Genomic DNA, 21,618 nt, shown 5'->3' with positions numbered 1-21,618 from the left:
CCATCTTCACGGACACAGAGCCCAGAGATGATCTGCCTAGATAGCATACCAAGTACCTGGAGAATTTATGGAATTACTGGGTTTGGAGTAACCTAGAGGCCATCTAATCCAAATTACCTCCCGGGCAAAATATCTGCTCAGACACGTACTCCAACACCTCTAGCAATCGCAACGCTGCCACTTCTTTGCATAACTCATTCATGGTTTTAAACAGCTTTAATCGTTAGGAAGCTAGTGAACAGCTATTTGTTATTGTCTCATGTATACAAGTCAGTCAAGAGATGAGAAGTAATGATAGCTACAGATATCTGGGACAGACAGAAGGAAATAGTTAAAAAAACAAAACAAAAACCAGTGAAGAAATTTTCAGCCTGTATCACTGCACTAGCCTCTGGCGCTCTCTTGGGCCTCCTGGCAGCCATGCTAATGGGATTGCGAGGTGCAACTGACAGGTCACACACACACCATCAGGAGTCCAAGCCCAAGCAGAGGGGAGCAACTCCAAAACCTAGGCACCTCCCCTCACCCTGACCCCGCCCAACCAGCAGTGAAGGTGTTAAACCGCGCCTGTCGCCAATCAGCTACTACAGAACCTTGTGCTCATCTCTGGGAAATGAGCTGCAACACTGGTGGGGAAAGGCCTAGCCTGGCTCGAGTGTCCAGCAGAGTCAGGTGCAAATTGCAAGAGAAATAAATGGTGAATAGAAAAGTCAATTTCTAAAACTCAGCCTGAATATACTCAATTGTTAATAGCGCTAGGGGGAACAAACACATTTTTGGTATGATTTATACTTTCATCTTTGTGGTGCTTGGTGAGGACACATTTTTTTAAGAGTTTCACCTGGCATCCAAGCAAGCAGCCACCCGGAATCACTTCACATAAGGCTGGCTTCCTTTTTATCCCCCTCCACAATCGTGCCTACTGATGTGCAGAACAGAGGCCCCTCTCCCCTCACCCTGTGCTTTCTCTTCTCTTTCATGATATCCTTGGTGTCCTGCAGCATCTTCTCCTTCCAAAGATCAAAGAAGTATGAAGGGTCGGTGTAGAATTTGAGTGCCTCTTTTCCATCATCCCTGGGATAGAAATGAAGACAAGCAGCTGTCAGTAGACAGATGAGCTCCCAACCAAATCCAATATTCCAAACACCTACCAGTTAACAGTTGTTACACCAAGGAATCAAGAAGTCATTTGAATCAATTGCATATTTCCTCCCCATACCAGCACTTAAATGCCCCTGAATGGCACCTCTCTCCTCATTTGGCTTTTTAAGAACCTTAGCCTTACTTTTAATTCCTGGTAGAGGGATTTGCATGGTCAGGGCAAGAACAGACTACAACAGCAGGAATTCTGATGATTTCTACTCATTTGCATGGCCACAGACATCTCCCTAAAGGTATCTGGAGAGCCTGGCACAACAGAGGGATTTCTGCCACTGGTTTCCCTTTCCCTTCCAATTCCCCAGGACTCTCCAGGAAATGATAGGGGCTTTCCACCCACCTGAAACCCGGGCATACACATGCAGGATCTTGTGTGTACACACACACACACACACACACACACCTCAGACATACATAACTGTGCACATGTGCTTGCTGTTACTCCTCTGCACACACAGATAACCACAGCACCTCACCTTCTTGTTCCCTCTTAGCACAGCACAGCATCCATACCCCCAACCACAAGGGGGCCCTGGTGAGAACAGATGGTCAGCTGTTTTAAGAACCTAAGACTTATCACTCACTATCTTTAGTAGCTACAAAAGTAATACAGAGTGCACTGTGAGTCATTATAAACTAGTGGCCAAACCCAACGACCCTGGTTGGAATCCCACTGTCCAGAAAGCATGGCCTTCGGGGGGAACACTTATTTTAATATTATTCTGGGGCTGGTGGTGTGGTGTAGCAGGTAAATCTGCTGCCTGCAGTGCCAGCATCCCATATGGGCTCTGGTTCGGTCCCAGCTGTTCCACTTCCAATCCGGCTCTCTGCTATGGCCTGGGAAAGCAGTAGAAGATGGCCCAAGTCTTTGGGCCCCTGCACCCACATGGGAGACCTGGAAGAAGCTCCTGGCTCCTGGCTTCAGATCAGTGCAGCTCCAGCCATTGCGGCCAACTGGGGAGTAAACCAGTGGATGGAAGACCTCTCTCTCTCTCTCTCTGCCTTTCCTCTCTCTCTCTCTCTGTGTAACGCTGATCTTCAAATAAATAAATAAATCTTTTTTTTTTAAACTGTAAGACTTTACAGTAACTCTTGTTCTGAAGGAGATACACCACTGCTTTCTTGCTTCTGTTAAGCCAACTCCAGATACCTAAGAAGAGACGCTAATTCTGCTATTGTATGTTACAAAGGAAAATGCCATTAACTGACAAAATTCTCTTCATGTCATTTGTTTATCCCATCCTATGCAACACATCAGCTGTGTGATCCCATCCTGTCTCAAAACCGTGTCCCTGAGTCAGCTGGACTAAATAAATGATGGAGGCTGCAGAGTCCAAACTGTCCTGCTCTGCTAGCTGGTCCCTTGGAAAGTTAAGGGCAAACAAAATGGGGAGATGCCATATATGTGAGAAGCTTCCAGGCCCCCTAAATCAGGCTGGCATCCCTGAATTTCACAGGGATACACCACACACATTTCTGCTCTTCGGTGTAGCCATGCCTGATAGCAGACATCTGCCTCCAGCTATCTGTTACCTGTAATTACTTCTTACCTGTTCCAAAGATATTTATGAATGCAAGCAAAATAAACATTCACCTTCTGACCCTCTCCAGTGTTTGTGTGTGTGTGTGTGTGTGTGTGTGTGTGTTTTGCAGAATGACAACACTACCAAACCACCAGAGGGGAGGGGCTTTAAGTCATCTATAAGGCAACCTTCTTTTTCAAGACCAGTCACAGCAAGGCAGGCCTTTTCAGAAGGAAATGTCAAAAGGATGTTCAAAACACAGTGAACGAAACTCCTCTGGAAGAAAGCCAATTGCTCCTTAAGCTTTGGAAGGACCTCTCTGGGCCAGAGCAGCCAGCGCATGCGGCAGGCCCCACTAACACGCCCAAACATCTGGTAACCTAGTGGTTTCCAAGTCAGTGGGAGCCTTGCTAGCATGCTGCCCCTGGGATCCACGTTGTAGGACCGCCTTTATAACAAAAGTCCTTTTTGGTTCTATAATAACTAAATTCCTTGGATGGAATCCAAGATGGACCTGGTTTATACCAAATTAAACTCTGCAGGATGCAATGTTACAGCAAACTTTCAATATATATTATATTCACTATGAATTTCAGAAACCAAACAATAATAAATGACAACTGTTCACAGGGTAAACTGTAGCTTCTGTTGCCACAAGCCACTCTGGGATGGGGAGTAAGCTTTTTGATAGACTCTTCTGATGTAAACAACATCTTCAGATAAAAGAGCCTAGTGCTGTTTGTGGTTCAGGCTGGAAAAAGGAAGGAGCCAGCCAGCCGTTACCTGTATGGGGTAAGATTGTTGAGAGGGGGAGGAGTATCACAGGTATTATATGTTTCCAAGACAGGCACTGGGAGAGAGTTTCTGTCAAAGAGCTTCTGGTCCTGAATGGTGGAGCTTCGGAAGGCCTTTCGGGTGTTGATTCCTTGCAGCGACACTGAGAGGAGAGGGAAGGCGTTAGAAAATGGACGACAGGCTGTCTGAGCAAACACTGAGTCACCCCAGTCGGAGAGGCCTCAGCTGCTGCATTTCTTGGCTGCGGCTGTCTGCAGCCAGGTTTTTTTTTTTTTTTCCTTCCCCTCTGGGGAAGCCCCGCAAGGCTGTCAGCAGCCCAGCCATTTCACGACTGAACAAAATGAGGCAACACAAAGGTTTACTATGTGGCCAGATAGACCAGGCCTCTCCTAGGAGGAAGGAATCTTCCAAGTACTTTTATGGTAGCAAAATACAATTGAGAGAAGGGAAATTTGAGCGCTGGGGAACTGGGGGATTGGGAGAAAGAGAGTGTGTGGGGGTGAGGCAGAACTTAAAAGGTTTCTTTACGCCACCCAGGCTTGTCATTTCAGAGCAGAACTCCATAGGTTTCTGTGATTTTTTTCCCCTTGCTTTTTTATAAATTAGGGGGAAAAATTCGAAGAAACTGCTCAGCAGAGCCTGCAAATGCTGAGCTCAGCTTCCTTACCTTCTTCTTCCTTGGGATCCAGCTGAGTGACTTTAACTTGTAGTCGGTCAACCCTCTCAGCAAGGGAGCTTACCCGAGAGGCAAAGGTTTTTGCCTGAGTAAAGAGCTCTCCAAAAATGTCCTCTGCATATTTACCTGCAAAACGCAAAGAAACCAAGTCACCAGTGCACAGAAGTGACAAAAATGGTCAGGAAACTGGCTACCAAGGCCGGCACGACCCATCCCCATACACTGTCCCGCACCCCCGAAGGGAAGTGCCACACTCGAAGAATCTGCTTGCTCTGAGAGATAAAGATACTTTCTCCTTAGCTTCGGCAGTCTGTAGAGAGCACAGCCTTCCTGGATAACTGGACAGTCATGAAACTTGAAACAGGCTGAATAAAACTGAAAGGTGTAATGCAAAAAATTGATGTTGGAAGAGCAGACATATTTGCTTACAGCCCTAGCCCCTTGCTTTTCTATAAAATCACCTGGTAAAATGGTTCTGGAAAACAGACTGGGAGTTAAGAGGACCTTTTGGGTGCCTACAATTAATATGATAAGAAATATCCTCCTCAATGGAGCCACAAAAATGCAATGAACAAGCGTGATGAGTCATGGTATCTTCCAGGGTCCTTGAATTTATCAACAATCCACAAGCAGAGATGTGTAACTTCTCTGAAGGGGTGAAAGGTTACTTTATCTTTTATAACCTACAACTTTCAAAGTCTTTGTTCTGGGTTGCAACCCTTCAAATCTACATCTTAGGGAATAAGTGAAAAGCTGAAAATTTCAAGCCCTCCCTGAAAAACAACATACCAGCGGTCTCTTTCCACAATGTCTTGTTTTTTTACAAAAAGAAAAGAGTTCTGTGCTTTCAACCCTGGAATGCAAGGAGAATTTGCAGCCAAAGAAACATAACAGCAATTTGACACTACCTCCATATTGTCATTCCAAGCCACAAGGCATATTCTTCCTAGGAATGAAAAGCGCTGCATAGGAATAAAGACACCATCTGAGCTTTGATTTGCAAGGTGAAGGCAGGCATAAGCAACCTGGCCCAACCAAAAGATAACTTTTCTGGGACCCACATAAGCAGGCTCTGATTTTTAGCTTCTAAGCTACATTTAGACCTAAGTCCTCATCTCAAGGGGAAGAATTCGTCTGAGAAGTCAAAACAGAACCTGTAGTGTGGCTGAAGCTCACCTTCCAGTATAACATGGAGAGAAAGAAGACCAATCAGCTGCATAGTTTGATTTGCTGGTAAATGAAAGTCAATAAGGGCTTCTAATCAGGAAGGAGCAAGTCCCACATACTGAATGGTTCTGTTATCTGAACAATACGGAAGCTCCCTGCTCTGCTCGAAGGTCTCACACTGGAGCCTCATCTCTACTCTGCAGGTTGGAGAACCTGTCTGATCCCGGTCCATAATATGGCTAAGATCCTATAAAACCACACTGCATCATGCTCATCCTGGCAATGGAAAATTGTGTTTGGAAGGCTAAAGCAGAGAAAGGTGCAACATTATTCGTGGAAAATAAACCAGGTTCAAAAATATCCATCTGTTCTGAAGGAAAAGAAAGCCTGCACCAATTTACCCCTCGGTCACCAAGAGAGTACCAGGGTTTTCTGCTCCTCAGCCAAGAGGGCAATGACAGTAGGAGTTGTGGCTTGGGGTAGCACAGCCGTTTTCCAGATAAAATCTTACAAAGCACCCTAAACTGGGGTAACAATGAGCTCTCCTGTTGAAGAGGGAAGAGGGAATGAGGTGTTGTGAAGGCTACCCCACTGTCACCTCACGTCAGGCAGACTCAAAGGACACTACAAGACATGGAAAGAGCAGCAGACATCGCGGCAGAAAATCTGGGTTAAGTTTCAGCTTTCTATTTAGTCCTGTGTACTCAGCAAGTCACAATCTCTCAGACTTAGTTTCCTTACCTGTAAAACGCAGACAACTATATTTCACCATGTTATAGATGATTTTCATGTATTATTATTATTTTTTAAATTTTTATTTATTTGAGTTATAGAGAGAGGGAGAGGCAGAGAGAGATTATTTTTTAAAGATTTATTTGAAAGACAAAGTTACAGAAAGGCAGAGGTGGGGGGTCTCCCATCCACTAATTCGCTTCCCAAATGGCCCCAACAGCTGGAGCTGGGCCAACATGAAGCCAGGAGCCAGGAGCTGTTTCTCAGTTTCCCACATGGGTGCAGGGACCCAAGCACTTGGGCTATCATCCACTGCCTTCTCAGGCCATAGCAGAGAGCTGGATCAGAAGCGGAGCAGTTGGGACTCAAACCAGCACCCATATGGGATGGTGGCACTGTAGGCAGCGGCAATACCCGCTGGCCCTATAGATGATTTTTAAGATTGTGAATACACACATCCTTTTAAGCTTAGAGGAAACTTTTTTTAAATTTATTTTTATTTATTTATTTTTTTTGACAGGCAGAGTGGACAGTGAGAGAGAAAAAGACAGAGTTTAGAAAAGTCTTCCTTTACCGCTGGTTCACCCTCCAATGGCCACTGCGGCTGGCGCACCGCGCTGATGCGAAGCCAGGAACCAGGTGCTTCTCCTGGTCTCCCATGCGGGTGCAGGGCCCAAGCACTTGGGCCATCCTCCACTACACTCCCAGGCCACAGCAGAGAGCTGGCCTGGAAGAGGGGCAACCGGGACAGAATCCGGTGCCCCGACTGGGACTAGAACCCAGTGTGCTGGTGCCACAGGCGGAGGATTAGCCTGTTGAGCTGCGGTGCCGGCCTAGAGGAAACTTTTAACATGATTCCAATCAGTAATTTGATAGTCCCTATTCTTCAAGTGCGAACAATTACTCTAACTCTGAAAACAGAAGTTTGATACTTAACTTGGAGAAAACCAAAGAGCCTTGTTTAGAGTCAAAATCCACTCATTCAGATTACCAGTACAGACCTAATATCTACGAGGACATTTGTAACAGGTATTGCATTTTGCACAAAATTCCAGAGTAGTCTTCATTTTTTTTTCTTTAGCAGAACTCTTCAAATTAAATGTTACATGGAAGTAAAACTGATTTTTTAAAAAAGATTTATTTATTTACTTGAAAGTCACAGTCACACAGAGAGAGGAAAGGCAGAGAGAGAGACACGGACAGACAGACAGACGGACAGACTGAGGTCTTCCATCCGATGGTTCGTTCTCCAGATGGCCACAACAGCCGGAGCTGCGCCGATCCAAAGCCAGGAGCCAGGAGCTTCTTCCGGGTCACCCGCGTGAGTGCAGGGGCCCAAAGACTTGGACCATCTTCTGCTTTCCCAGGCCATAGCAGAGAGCTGGATCAGAAGTGGAGCAGCCAGGTCCCGAAATGGCGCCCATATGGGATGCTGGCACTGCAGGCAGTGGCTTTACCTGCTACGCCACAGCGCTGGCCCCAATAAAACTGATTTTTTGAAATGTGGAGTTACTCCTGCTGAAGTCCAAGTGGAAGTCCTGGAGCTCCCCAATGGCATGTGCCGCCACCTCCCCACTCCATGCAATCAGTCAGACAAAACCCCAGTATCATTGCACGGGTTCCTAATGACCCAACTCAGGGTTCCATCCTCCGAGCTGGTCACAATGCTGATCCAAAGGGCTGGCTGTGTATTTCTTAAGGCATGGCAACCTAAGATATGAAATGCAATCTTACTGTACTGAAGGAAAATACGAATTCTGACTGTGCTATCATGGAGCAATCTATGTCTGTGGAATTTTTAAGTCTTATGCTTTATCCATTCCATAATTAAACTTTCACTACCAGCCCGAGCACTTCTGGCTAGAGTACAATGCACACAAGGCCAAGGTCGGGCCTGAAGCACACGTGAGCCTGTACTTGCACCACACTGCTAGATGAAATCCCAGGCATCTTTCAAGGTCCAGTTCAAATGTAACCGCTTCTGTGAAGGCTTTCTTGACCCTACCTATCCCCATCTGCACCCTCAGTCCCCACAGAAAGTATTCCTTTCTCTGTATTCTCTGTGCACCAACAGCATGGAACAGTAGAGTACACCATGAATCATTCAAAAAATGTTCGCTGAGCTGCTACCGGGGGAGGTACTAGATGAGGTAGACACTGGGGTTCCGGGAGAAACAGCACATGATTCCTGCCTCCAAAGACCCTTTGGTTGACTACAGGTGGCAGATGGTTTGCAATATGTAACAGGTAACAACAGAGGTGCGGGACAGGAGCTCAGAGGAGCGCTGAGCCCAGTCTGGAGGAGAAGTCACCTGAGCTGAGTCTGAAGCATCAGGTAGAGGCGGTCAGGCAGACAAAGAGGGCGAGGGCTGTCCAGCCAGGGGGACAGTAAGAGCCCTGTGTGGAAGTATAGGGGAGCACAGTCTGTCTCAGGAGAACTACAGTAGTTGATAGTTTATTTTTTCTTCTATTCCTTTCTTCAACTTTTCATTGTAAAAGGCTGTAAAATGGGAGAAAAGGAATTGCAAAAAATGAGGCTGGAAGAGCAGATTGGTCTTGGAGGGTCTTGGCTGCCTGGCTAAGGAACTTGGATCATTCCATAGGAAGGAATAGGCGAGATAAAACAGTTAAGATTTGTACTCTTATTTTACAAACGTGTTAAAGTACAAAAGTTAACACAGACTTAATTAATTCAGAATTATAAAAGGAAAAAGGAAAATTTATGTTTTAGGGATCATTCTGGGATGGGCATAGGGGATAAAACTCAGGATTGGATCAGAGAGAGGAGGCCAGAGGGTGGCCTGGGCAGCAGTTCAGGGGAAAGTCAAAGGTCTACACCGGTGGCAGATGCAGAGTAGGGACAGAGGTGACACGCTTTTAGGGAGTCTGAGGTTGCTTTTATTTATTCTTTAAGATTTATTTTATTTATTTGAAAGACAGAGTTACAGAGAGAGGTAGAGACAGACAGAGAGGTCTTCCATCCGCTGGTTCACTCCCCAGATAGCCGCAACAGCCGAAACTGCTGATCCGAAGGCAGAAGCTAGGATCTTCTTCCAGGTCTCCCACGCAGGTGCAGGGCCCAAGGACCTGGGCCATCTTCTACTGCTTTCCCAGGCCACAGCAGAGAGCCGGATCGGAAGTGGAGCAGCCAGGACTAGAACTGGCACCCATGGGACGCTGGCGCTTCAGGCCAGGGCTTTAACCCACAAAAACTATTTATTTACTTGAAAGGCAGTTACGGGGTGGGGGATTCTTCCATCTGCTGGTTCATTCCCCAAATGGCCGCAGGAGCTGTAGGGCTGACATGGGTTAAGCCGCTGTCCGAAATGCCAGCATCCCACATGAATACTGGTTCAAGCTCCGGCTGTTCCACTTCTGATCCAGCTCCCTACCAATGGGCTTGGAAAACTAGCAGAAGACGGCCTGAGTGTTAAGGCTCTTGCCACTCACTGGGGAGATTCAGATGGAGTTCCAGATTCCTGGCTTTGGCCCTGGCCATTGTGGCCATCTAGGGAATAAATGAGCAGTTAGAAGACCTCTCTCTTTCTCTCTGACTTTCCGTCTAAGTTTGCCTTGCAAATAAATAAATATTTAAAAAAACAAAAACAAAAACAAAAACAAAACACTGTTGGGGCCAGTGCTGTGGTACAGTGGGTTAAAGCCCCAGCCTGCAACATCAGCATCCCATATGGGCGCCGGTTCGAGTCCTGGCTGCTCCACTTTTGATCCTGCTCTCTGCTATGGTCTGGGAAAGTGGTAGAAGATGGTCCAAGTCCTTGGGCCCCTGCACACCCATGTGGGAGACCCTGAAGAAGCTCCTGGCTTCTGGTTTCAGATTGGCCCAGCTCCAGCCATTGTGGCCATATGGGGAGTGAACCAGCAGATAGAAGACCTCTCTCTCTCCCTTCTGCCTCTGCCTCTCTGTAACTCTGCCTTTCAAATAAATAAATAAGTCTTAAAAAAATACTCTTTTTGCTTCTTACTGGCTGTGTGTCTTCAGGCAAGTTATCTCACTTTTCTGAGCCTTCATTTCTTTATCTGCGAAGTGGGAATATCATAACTTATCCTCATAGGATTATTGGGATGGATAAATGAGATAATCTATGTCAAGGTCCTATTAAAACCTGATATAACATAGACAATCAACAAACGGGAGTTCCCCTCTCACTCATTCTCTCCTTAAGGATTATTTATGTCTGTCTCCTTTGGCAGATCCTTTCTCAGCACCACTGTATCTCCTCAGCATCTAGTGCGTGAAATACTTTCAATACATGTTACTGGATGCATAATGGGTCAGGTAGCCCCACAACGTGAGGAAACCTTGTTTTCTCGGGCACAAAACAACCCCAGCCCTCAGAGCAGCTTTCCCGACATAGGAGTCGTCTGAGCACAGGTGGGAGGGCAAGCAATGGCATCCATCAACACCATCCTGGAGAAACGCCTGAGAGAGAGCATCACTCCTGCTGAGCGCAGGCGCTCGCTGCTCTTTGTCCTGCGGGAACGGAACCTGTGTGTGATTGACTTCCACCCATTTGGCCTTCTCAGGGTGACATAAGCAGAGATGATGCTTTTAGAAGCAGTAAGGCTCTCTGCAGCCTTCGAGTGCTTTCTTGTCAGCTGCACTGCTGCTGCGCTACTGTCAGTGTTCCTTTGTGTGAAGTAGGCACTGGCACGGCTTCGTTTCTTTGTGACGCCCATCCAGGTTTCCCTAAGCCCTGGATCAACTGAGATGGTCCCTGAGCTAGGTGAAGGCTTAGGAGTCTCAGACTCCATATATCATCTGGTCGCAGAGCACTGTCTCCTCAGGCTCTTATTTTAAAGGCAGGGCCTATTACTATCTGGGGGAATGCAGGCTTTCTTGATTTTCCACTGCCTTCACTAAGGGCAGTGATGCGACAGGAGGGGTAAGCGTCAAATAATTCACACCAAGATGCTTTTGCTAAGGTAGATCACTACAATGGCATTTGACAGAGGTTCTTATGGGAGCTGGAGTGGCATGAGACAAATACAGACAATCCATGCATCTGCCCTTCTCAGATACCTCAGCTTCACGCAAACAAAGTCAGCTCGATTCAGAATGAAATCCAAACCACATGCATGTACCCCACCCAAGGCAATCTCATTCATTCTTGCCAATTAAAAAAAAAAAAAAAAGCACAGTTGAGCTGGCTTTCCTTCCCTCAGCTCCAAAACAGCCTGGGCTAACCCCCATCTTCCTCCTAGAAAAGAATGGCTCCAACTACTATTTGTGTCACTGTGTGCTCACGCAGCTTGCACAACTCCCAACACCCCAGAGACTGCAGAAGTAATTTGTACCCTGAACTTGGACCTGGGGGCTTACAGCACAATTAAATGCGTACCAGGGTGGACAAGCCAGCCAGAATCTCCGAGTGTGTATTTGCTCCACTCCTCTTTGGGAAGAGAAGAGGGAGGGCGTTGGGGAGATAAAAACTATTGGCACATTTGAGGCTTCAACGAAGTCAGGCTACATCGAACAGCTCGTGTAATTACAGGCACATTCCCCGACCCAAGATACTGCTCTGTGAACCTCCCACTTTACACACAGAGAATTCTGCTCTGTCATTCCATCTGCAGTTTTTGCTGCAGCCCTTCCTGCCACCCTTCCCACAGATTTCTTTTGAAGCAGGTGGAGGGGGAGGGGGAGGGAACCTAGAGGGTGGTGATAGATAAAGAAAGGGGTGAGGGGAAGAATCTGTACCAAAAAGAGCCTCTCTTTGGGGAGGGGTGGGATGCATTTCGCATTACCTAGGGAAGGCAGATGGGGGAGAAATAGGACCGTGGGAGGAGAAGGAAACTAAATAAAGAGCACCAACGACCCCTGAGGGCAAAGCACAGGCTCTCCGAGGCACTCACTCAGGCTGCCCAGCTGTCGGATGACATTTGCCAGGGTGATGTTGGTCATGCATTCCAGCTCGCTTCTAACTCTGGGCAGCGTCTGCCGGCACAGGTGCCTTGGCTCGATGTTCCTCGTCACTAACGGCATGGTGGACCTGCTTCAGGCGATGTTCTCAATGATGAAAAACAACCTCAAAAAGAAATAACAGGAAAGTATTACTCAACCACAAATTCCAGGCACACTTGGGTTAGTCTTTTTTTGTGTGTGCTGATCTAAAACAGCTTAAAGGAGCCTGTGTCATGGCACAGCAGGTTAAGCCCCTGTCTGTGATTCCAGCATCCCGTCTGAGTACCAGTTTGAGTCCTCGCTGCTCTATTTCCGATCCAGCTCCCTGTTAATGTGCCTGGGAAAGCAGTGGAAGATGGCCCAAGTACTTGGGCTCCTGCCACCCACATGAGAGACCTGGATGGAATTCCAGGCTCCTAGCCTTGGCCTGGTCCAACCCTACCCATTACAACCACTTGGGGAGTATACCAATGGATGGAAGATTTCTTTCTTTCTTTCTGTAATTCTGCCTTTCAAATAAATAAATAAATCTTTTTTAAAAAATAAAACAGCTTAGGGGCCGGCGCTGTGGCATAGCAGGTAAAGCCGACACCTGCGGTACCAACATCCCATATGGGCGCTGGTTTGAGTCCCCACTACTCCGCTTCCGTCTGCAATGCTGGCATCTCATGAGCACAGGTTCGAGTCCCAACTACTCCACTTCCAATCCAGCTCCCTGTTAATGCACCTGGGAAAGCAGACATGGCCGAAGTGCTTGGGCCCCTGCACCCACATGGGAGTCCTGGATGAAGCTCCAGGCTGCTGGCTTCAGAATGGCCTCGCCCTGGCCATTGTGCCTTTTTGGGGAGTGAATCAGCAAACAGAAGATGTTGCTGTCTCCCTGTTAACTCTGCCTTTCAAATAACTAAAATAAATCTTAAAATAAAATTCTGAACTAGTAACTGTTGACTGAGGTATACAGCAGCCTAAAATCTTAAAGTCACAACTATTGCTCTGACCAACAAAAGTCCCCAGAAGCAAAGAGATATGATCAGAAAAACAGCCCATTCAGTAGATGGATGGTGCACATCCTTTCCTTGGAATGCCCATACCCAGATTCCAAGCAACCAATTATAAAGATCAAAACGAGGCCGGCGCCGTGGCTCAACAGGCTAATCCTCCGCCTGCGGCGCCGGCCGGGTTCTAGTCCCGGTCGAGGCATCGGATTCTGTCCCAGTTGCTCCTCTTCCAGTCCAGCTCTCTGTTGTGGCCTGGGAATGCATTGGAGGATGGCCCAAGTGCTTGGGCCCTGCACCCCATGGGAGACCAGGAGAAGCACCTGGCTCCTGGCTTCGGATCAGCACGGTGCGCCGGCTGCAGCGCACCAGCCGTAGTGGCCATTATGGGGTGAACCAACGGCAAAGGAAGACCTTTCTCTCTCTGTCTCTCTCTCTCTCTCTCACTGTCCACTCTGCCTGTCCAAAAAAAAAAAAAAAAAAGATCAAAACGAACTTCTGGGGGCCGCCATTGCGGTGCAGCTGGTTAAGTCATTGCCAGCAATACTGGCATCCCATATGAGCACTGGTTCAAGTCTGGGTTGTTCCACTTCCAGTCCAGCTCCCTGCTAATATGCTTGGGAAAGCAGGATAAGATGACCCAAGTATTTGGGTCCTTGCCACTCAGGGTGAGAGACCCAGATGGAGTCCATGGCTCTTGGCTTCATTCTGCCCAGCCCTGGCAGTTGCGGCCATCTGGGGAGTAAACTAGCACATGGAAGATCTCTTTCTCTAACTCTTTCAAATAAATTAATAAATCTTAAAAAAAAAAAATAGCTTATGTCTTCTGATAATCTCCACATGGAAATGAAGCTGCCAATGGTGATTCCATTGGTATACATCAGGATTTAACCTCTCTAGGTCTTCCTGGATAGGTGACTGTTAATGTACAACTAAAGACTACCTGCCAGTATCTATTAATATTACTAACATTTAGTCTGTAAACTGACAGAATGAAAGAATATCAAGGAAAATTGTACACGTTCAGTATGTCAAACATGAGGCTGAGCAAACTGCTCTAAGATCCTCTGATCCTTTCTCTTCTACCCAACAGCTCCCCTTCTTCCTCTCACTCAGTTCCATACATGCGGGCTCCAGAGACAGCAGGAAGTGTCTGGAGCTGATCCGGAAACTTTACCAGTTAGTGTTTCTTTTCTGGTTGGTTGCTGAGCCCCTTTTCCCAGGGAAGTCCTCCAGCACTTCATATTCATGCTGAGCTGTTTTAGATATACCAAACTACTAGCTTTCTGAGGAAAAGCAGCGTTCTTAAAAAAAAATTATTTATTTTATTTCAGAAACAGAGAGACAGAGAAGGAGACCAAGAGAAAAACTGAATGAGCAAGCGAGTGCACTCATGCACTGGTTCACTCCCCAAATGGCCTGGGGATAGGTCAGGCCAGGAGCTTGGGAACTCAATCCAGGTCCCCACAGGGGTGGCAGGAACCTTACCAGCTGAGCCATCACCACTGCCTCGAGGGTCCACATTAGTAGGAAGCTCCAAGGTAGGCTTAAAATACTAGGCCAGAAGCCAGCCACACAGAGGAGGTTTAAACCTCTAAAAAATGTGTATGACTACAGTCAAGGCACACTGGGCTTATCCTGTTCCCTTAGCTTGTGAACCTAAGGAAGTCTAAAATGGCCTGTTTCTGTGCTTGGAAGAATGGCAAGTTCACTTCACAGGAAAAGTTAAACCATAAAGGTAACATATCCGAGTTCACAATATATAAAATTCCTCGGCCGGCTCCACGGCTCAGTAGGCTAATCCTCCGCCTTGCGGCGCTGGCACATTGGGTTCTAGTCCCGGTCGGGGCGCCGGATTCTGTCCCGGCTGACCCTCTTCCAGGCCAGCTCTCTGCTGTGGCCTGGGAGTGCAGTGGAGGATGGCCCAAGTGCTTGGACCCTGCACCCCATGGGAGACCAGGAGAAGCACCTGGCTCCTGGCTTTGGATCAGTGCAGTGCGCCGGCCGCAGTGCGCCGGCCGGTGAACCAACGGCAAAGGAAGACCTTTCTCTCTGTCTCTCTCTCTCACTGTCCACTCTGCCTGTCAAAAAAAAAAAAAAAAAAAAAATCCTCAAAAAGGAATAAAAGGCAAAAACAAAGGTTTACTTAGATGAAATCTTAAAACAACAGCTCATCACCAAAAAAGTAGATTGTGCATACAAAATGTTTAAACCAAACTGAACACCATAAAAGACCAGAGATCTTAAAAAGCGAAACAACAACAACAACAAAGGGTTGAGGAACCAAGAGAAGAAAAAGCAGCAGCCCTTCAGGCTCAAGGGGGGTGGAACCTTTGGAACAGACTGCTCCTTGTTGTGGACACTCTGCTCTGCCGCAGTAAAAATAAAACAGGAAGCCAGCAGCTTGGGGAACAAGATTTCCTGTCACCAACAGCAACAGCCCAAGAACCAAGAGAATCAGCTGTTTGCTTATAACTTTGAACCTCCCTTTAATAGTCACTGTGTGGCAGCTGTGCCTATCTTAGGGGTGCAGAGGTGTTTCCTGAATGCCTGTCTACTGTCTAAGGAAATGATTTCCATTCCGTTTCTCTGCTAAGTTCCTCCTTTGACTCAACAGGTTTTCTAATCCAAACTTTGGACTTTCCATTTAACTTTTTTCTTTTACCTAATGTGAAAGTATCAGTCACTAAGACACAAGCTTTAGTAACACAGTGGAAGAGAAGTCCGAACAGGAAAGGAAGCAGAGACGGCCAATAAGAGGACCTTTGCAAGGCTCTGACACTATCCTCTGGATGCTCTTAGATTGCCAATTTTCAGGCTTTCTGAAAAAACCAGAAATTCAGAGCACAGCCAAGAATGATTGAAAACAGCCACTGTGGCTCCCTCCACTCACAATCACTTGAGTATTGTTCCAGCTTCTCAGAGGAGCTAAAAGAGCCAGACCACCTTGAAACTGTCGAATGCGACCACTGACAGCACATTCCAGACTTTCCCCCGGACACCTAATGGAAATTGGATTCCAGATGGCTAGTAAATGTCAGACCTGGGAGGGGGGCTGGGGAGGGGGAGAGGTGCGGATTCTAACACCTCAGTACTCTGGCATTTATGTTCTCCAAGTGCTTTGGGTAGGCAGACGTGAATGGAGTTAACTCCATGTCACCTGGCTGGACTTGACCTGGAATCAAGTTTTCAATAGCAAGATACCCCCTCTTGCCAAAAAAGCCAACACCTATAACCAGCTGGGGAGTACTCAAGAAATAACAACATGTCAATATCCACCAAGACAAAAAAATTAGAAAAGTGTATCTTCTATTTATAGAAAAACATTCCGTTTTTTTCAAAGCCACCAAATAAGACGAGATTCCCTGTGATACAAAATTACCTGCTCCATGGTTTAGATTTCTCCTGGATAACCAAGGTTGTCTTCTGCACAAGTATGGAATTACATATGATCTGAACTACGACAGTAAAAGTCCTGCATTACAGTAGAGAAAAACTTACGAATGGGTAAAAAGACTTTTACCGGGTTCTTGATTCTCTCAATTTAGCTTCAATATGTAGAAAATTCACGGGCTTTGAAATTGAGATATACTTGGATTAGAACCCTGACTCTAATACTTACTTGTGATGTTTGGTAATTTTCCTAGAGATTTTAAATAATACATATAACATATGTAAAGTGCCCACAACAGGGTTAAGAAAAAAGAAGTATTTATTTGTCGTTCCTTGAATTAACCACACCTTCCTGAAGAATCAATTCTAGTCACTGATAAATACTCAAACATTCCAGAAAAAAAATTTCAGGGGTTTGGTTTTGTGGTGCATTTGCGTTAAGCTATGACTTGAGATACTTGCCTGCATCCAATATTGGACTGAAATCGAGTCCCACCTCCACTTTTTTTTTTTTTTTAAAGATGTATTTATTTGAAAGAGTTACAGAGAGAGGTAGAGACAGAAAGAGAGGTCTTCTATCCACTGGTTCACTTCCCAACTGGCTGCAACGGTTGGAGCTACACCGATCCGAAGGCAGGAGCTAGGAGTCTCTTTCAGGTCTCCCACGTGGGTGCAGGGACCCTAGGACTTGGGCCATCTTCTACTGCTTTCCCAGGCCATAGCAGATAGCTGGATAGGAAGAGGAGCAGCCGGGCCTCGAACCGGCGCCCATATGGGATGCCGGCGCTTCAGGCCAGGGTGTTAACCTCCACTTCTTGTCCAGCCTCCTGCTAATTTGCCTGGGAAGCAACAGATGATGGCCCAAGTGTTTGGGTTCCTGCCACCCACAAGGGGAAATGGATGGAGTCCCGGCTCCTGGCTTCAGTCTGGCCCAGCCCTGGATGTTGCAGGTATTTGGGGAGTGAACTAGAACATGACGATATCTTGATCTCTCTCCCACCCCTTTAGAAATAAATTAAATCTTAAAAAAAAAGAAAGAAAGAAAGAAAGATCTTTGAAAGGCAAGGAGAAAGAGAGACAGGACCGATTCATTCCCCAAAAATTCATTAAGACCTGAGGCTGGGCCAGGACAGGAGCTGAAGTTGGAAGTCAAGAACTCAAGTCCGGTCTCTTACACAGGTGGCAGGAACCCAACTACTTAAACCATCACCTGCTGCCTCTCAGGGTTTGCATTAGCAAGAAGCTAGGATCAGGAACTGATATATGCGAACCCAGAAACTGTGATATGGGGACATGGATGTCCTTTTTCATTTTTTTTTTTTAAAGATTGATGTATTTTATATTTTGAAAGGCAGTGTCAGAGAGAAAGAGACAGGAAGAGATCTTCCATTCACTCCCCAAATGGCTATAATAGCTGGGACTTGGCCAGACCAAAGCCAGGAACCTGGAATTCTATCCTGCTCTCCCATATGGGTGATAGGGGCCCAAGTACTTGGGCCATCTTCCACTGCTTTCCCAGGTACATTAGCAGGGAGCTGGATAGGAGGGAGTAGAGTAGCTGGGACTCAAATAGGCATTTCAATATGGGATGCTGACGTTACAGGTAACAGTTTAACCCACTGTGCCACAACACTAGCCACATAGGTGTTTTTCCCCCCAATGTTTCATTTATTTTTCAACTACTTGAACAGCTGAGAGAGGGAGGGAGAAGAGAGAAAGAGAGAGAGTCTCCATCCACTGGTTCACTTCCCAAATGCCCCCAACAGCCAGGGCTCTATCCAGGTCTCCAACATGGTTGGCAGGGTCCCAAGCATTTGAGCAATCACCTGCTGCCTCCCAGAATGCCTCAGCAGGAAACTGGTTCAGAAGTAGAGGTTCTGGAACTCAAACCTGCACTCCTACATGGAATGCAGGTGTCCCAAGTGGCACCTTAATCTGTTGTGCCACATCTGCCCAAGGGATGTGGTTGTCTTAACCACAAAGCTAAATGCCTACCTTTAATAACGTTTTTTTTTTAAAAATTATGTTTTCTAAAAAACATTTATTTTATTTCAAAGACAAAGGTGGAGATTTCCCATCTGCTGGTTCACATCCCAAATGCCTGCAAAAGTCAGGGCTGGGATATGCTGAAGCCAGGAGCTGGGAACTCAATCTGGGTCTCCTACATCGGTGGCAAGGATCCAATTACTGTTGCCTCTCAGGGTATGCATTAGCAAGAGGCTAGTGTCAGGAGCTGATATATGGTAACCCATGGATATGGGTGTCTTTTTTTTAAGATTTTTTTTTTTTGGACAGGCAGAGTGGACAGTGAGAGAGAGACAGAGAGAAAGGTCTTCCTTTGCCGTTGGTTCATCCTCCAATGGCTGCCACGGCCGGCGTGCTGCGGCCGGCGAACTGCGCTGATCCGATGGCAGGAGCCAGGTACTTATCCTGGTCTCCCATGGGGTGCAGGGCCCAAGGACTTGGGCCATCCTCCACTGCACTCCCTGGCCACAGCAGAGAGCAGGTCTGGAAGAGGGACAACTGGGAAAGAATCTGGTGCCCTGACCGGGACTAGAACCCATTGTGCCAGCGCCGCAAGGCGGAGGATTAGCCTACTGAGCCGTGGAGCCGGCCGAGGAATTTTATATATTGTGAACTCGGATATGTTACCTTTATGGTTTAACTTTTCCTGTGAAGTAAACTTGCCGTTCTTCCAAGCACAGAAACAGTTAGAACCCGTTGTGCCGGCGCTGCAAGGCGGAGGATTAGCCTACTGAGTCGTGGCGCCGGCCTATTTTATATTTTGAAAGGCAGAGTGTCAATGAGAAAGAGAGGGAAGGAGGGAAGGAGAGAAAGAGAGATAGAGAGATCTTCCATCTGTTAGTTTCCTTCCCAAATGGCCACAACAGCCAGAGTTGGGGCAGGCCAACATCAGGAGCCTAGAACTCCATTCAGGTTTCTTACGTGGGTGCAGGGGCCCAAGCACTCAGGCTATCTTCTGCTGCTTTCCCAGGTGCGTTAGCAGGGAGCTGGATGGGAAGCAGAGCAGCAGGGACTCCAAATGACACCTACTAGGGATGCTGGCATCGCAGGTCGCTTAACCTGTTGTGCCACAACATTAGCTCCATAAAGTTTATTCATTAAAGTGCTAGGGTGGGGAGGGGCGGCGCTGTGGCGCAGTAGGTTAATCCTCCGCCTGTGGCGCCAGCATCCCCTATGGGTGCCAGTTCTAGTCCTGGCTGTCCTTCTTCCAATTCAGCTCTGTTATGGCCTTGGAAAGCAGTAGAAGCAAGTGCCTGGGCCCCTGCACCTGCGTGGGAAGACCAGGAAGCCTGGCTCCTGGCTTCGGATCGGCGCAGCTCCAGCCATTGTGGCCATCTGGGGAGTGAACCAACAGAGGGAAGACCTTTCTCTGTCTCTTCTTCTCACTGTCAAATAAATGAATAAAATCTTAAAAGAAAAAGTGTCATGGGGGCCAGAGTTGTGACATAGTGGGTAAAGCTGCCACCTGCAGTGCCGGCATCCCATATGAGTGCCAGTTTGAGTCCTGGCTCTCCTCCCTCTCTCTGAAAATCTGCCTTTCAAATAAAATCAATAAATCTTTTTTTTTTTTAAGTGTCATGAATAGGGCTGATATTGTGGCACAGAGGCATAAGCCGCTGCCTCATGCTGGCATTCCACATTAGAGGACCAGTCAACTCCTGGCTGCTCTGCTTCCAAAACAGCTTGCTGCTAATGCACCTGGGAAGGCAGCAGAACGTGGCCTAAGTACCCAGACTCCTGCCACCCACGCAGAAGACCCAGAGTTCCTGGCTTCTGGCTTCGGACTGGCATAACCCCAACTATTGCAGCCATTAGGGGAGTGAACCAGCAGATGGAAGCTCACTCTCTCTCTCTTGTTCTCTGTCTCTCCCTGCGAATCTGCCTTTCAAATAAATTTTAAAAACCTTGGGAAAAAAATGTGTCATGAAAAGACCTAAACACTAGTGCCAGTGACAGAAATAAAGAGGATGAGGGGCCAGGGATGCGGTACAGTAGGTAAAGCCTCTGCCTGCAATGACACGGCCTATGTGGGCACTGGTTTGAGTCCTGGCTTCGGTGCTTCTGATCCAGCTCCCTGCCTACGCGCCTGGGAAAGCAGCGGAGGATGGCCAAATCCTTGGGCTGCTGCACCCACGTGGGAGACCCGGAAGAATCTCTGGCTACTGGCTTCAGCTCAGTAGAGCCCTGGTCATTACAGCCATTTAGAGAGTGAACCAGTGGATGGAAGACTTCTTTCTCTCTGCCTATCCCTCTCTCTCTAACTCTTTCAAATAAATAAAATAAATCTTTTTTTTTTAAAGAAATAAATAGGACATGAAGACATACAAGAAAATAGTAGTTCTTAATTGGAAAAACATTTGGGTACATGGAAGAAAGGAATGATGTCTTTATGCAATCAGTACTGGTCTTTTCCGGTCATACTTTGATAAGGAGAATTATAAGCTATAGTGGCACTTGCTAATTTGAGGATTTGAGAAGATCTTACCCTGGAGGATGTTACATAGGAGAAGAATTAAATTAGAACCACTGGGGAGACAAAAGTTACAGGGAAACAGACAAGTTTTTCTAGTTCCTTTTCAGCAGTGCAGTCCTACAATAGAACAGGTTCACTTTAGATAACATTATGAGATCCCATGCCCTATGCTCTGCCACAAAGTAGCTATCAGGTAGGTTGGGGGAGAAATTCCTAGAGTGTAAGAAGGTGCTGGGAGGACACACTAGATAACACTGACAGTGCCTTCTAAATCAAAGATGTCAGAAGTCTCATTCTGGGCTTGAGTTTCCTCATCTATGAAACAGAGGGACTAAGCTAAGTGATCTGAACCTTTGTTCCTTCTATTTATAGAAGTGCTTTACTGTTAACCAAAGAGGGCTGTGGGGCCCATGGGGATCTCCTTCCTGTGTGGGCCTCAGTTTCCCCACTGTACGTAGAAGAGGGTCCCAGAGGCCCAAAGCCCATGTGAGGCTGCACTTGGCCTGTCACACACCTGCCGCCCAGCGCCCACTGCAGGAGATCTGATCTTTAGGCAGCTTTCCAGCTCTAAGGTGTCTGGATTTGCTTCTACATAAGCTGTTTTTTTTTTTTTTTTTTTAATTTTTATTTTTTTGACAGGCAGAGTGGACAGCGAGAGAGAGAAACAGACAGAAAGGTCTTCCTTTGCCGTTGGTTCACCCTCCAATGGCCGCCGCAGCCGGCGCGCTGCGGCCAGCACACCGCGCCGATCCAATGGC

General features: G+C 47.0%; 1 protein-coding gene across 2 annotated transcripts in view; it reads right to left on the bottom strand.

Annotated features, from left to right (window-relative positions):
• WASF2 (WASP family member 2) overlaps positions 1–21,618 on the bottom strand; it is a 99,204-nt gene that overhangs the window by 11,451 nt on the left and 66,135 nt on the right. For both annotated transcript variants that reach the window (XM_089301239.1, XM_002716090.6), the window contains exons 2-5: positions 11,926–12,098; positions 4,144–4,278; positions 3,465–3,618; positions 957–1,074 (exon numbers count right to left, since the gene is read on the bottom strand). In XM_089301239.1, the coding sequence (XP_089157365.1) occupies positions 957–1,074; positions 3,465–3,618; positions 4,144–4,278; positions 11,926–12,055 (537 nt within the window). In that variant the 5' untranslated portion in view covers positions 12,056–12,098. The remainder of the gene's footprint in view (positions 1–956; positions 1,075–3,464; positions 3,619–4,143; positions 4,279–11,925; positions 12,099–21,618) is intronic.

This window comes from Oryctolagus cuniculus, chromosome 7, assembly GCF_051225735.1.
Source record: "Oryctolagus cuniculus isolate XC-2025 breed Fujian yellow rabbit chromosome 7, ASM5122573v1, whole genome shotgun sequence".
NCBI classification, from domain to species: domain Eukaryota; kingdom Metazoa; phylum Chordata; class Mammalia; order Lagomorpha; family Leporidae; genus Oryctolagus; species Oryctolagus cuniculus.
The sequence above is the reverse complement of the archived record's forward strand: the minus strand, read 5'-3'. Positions and strand labels throughout refer to the sequence as shown.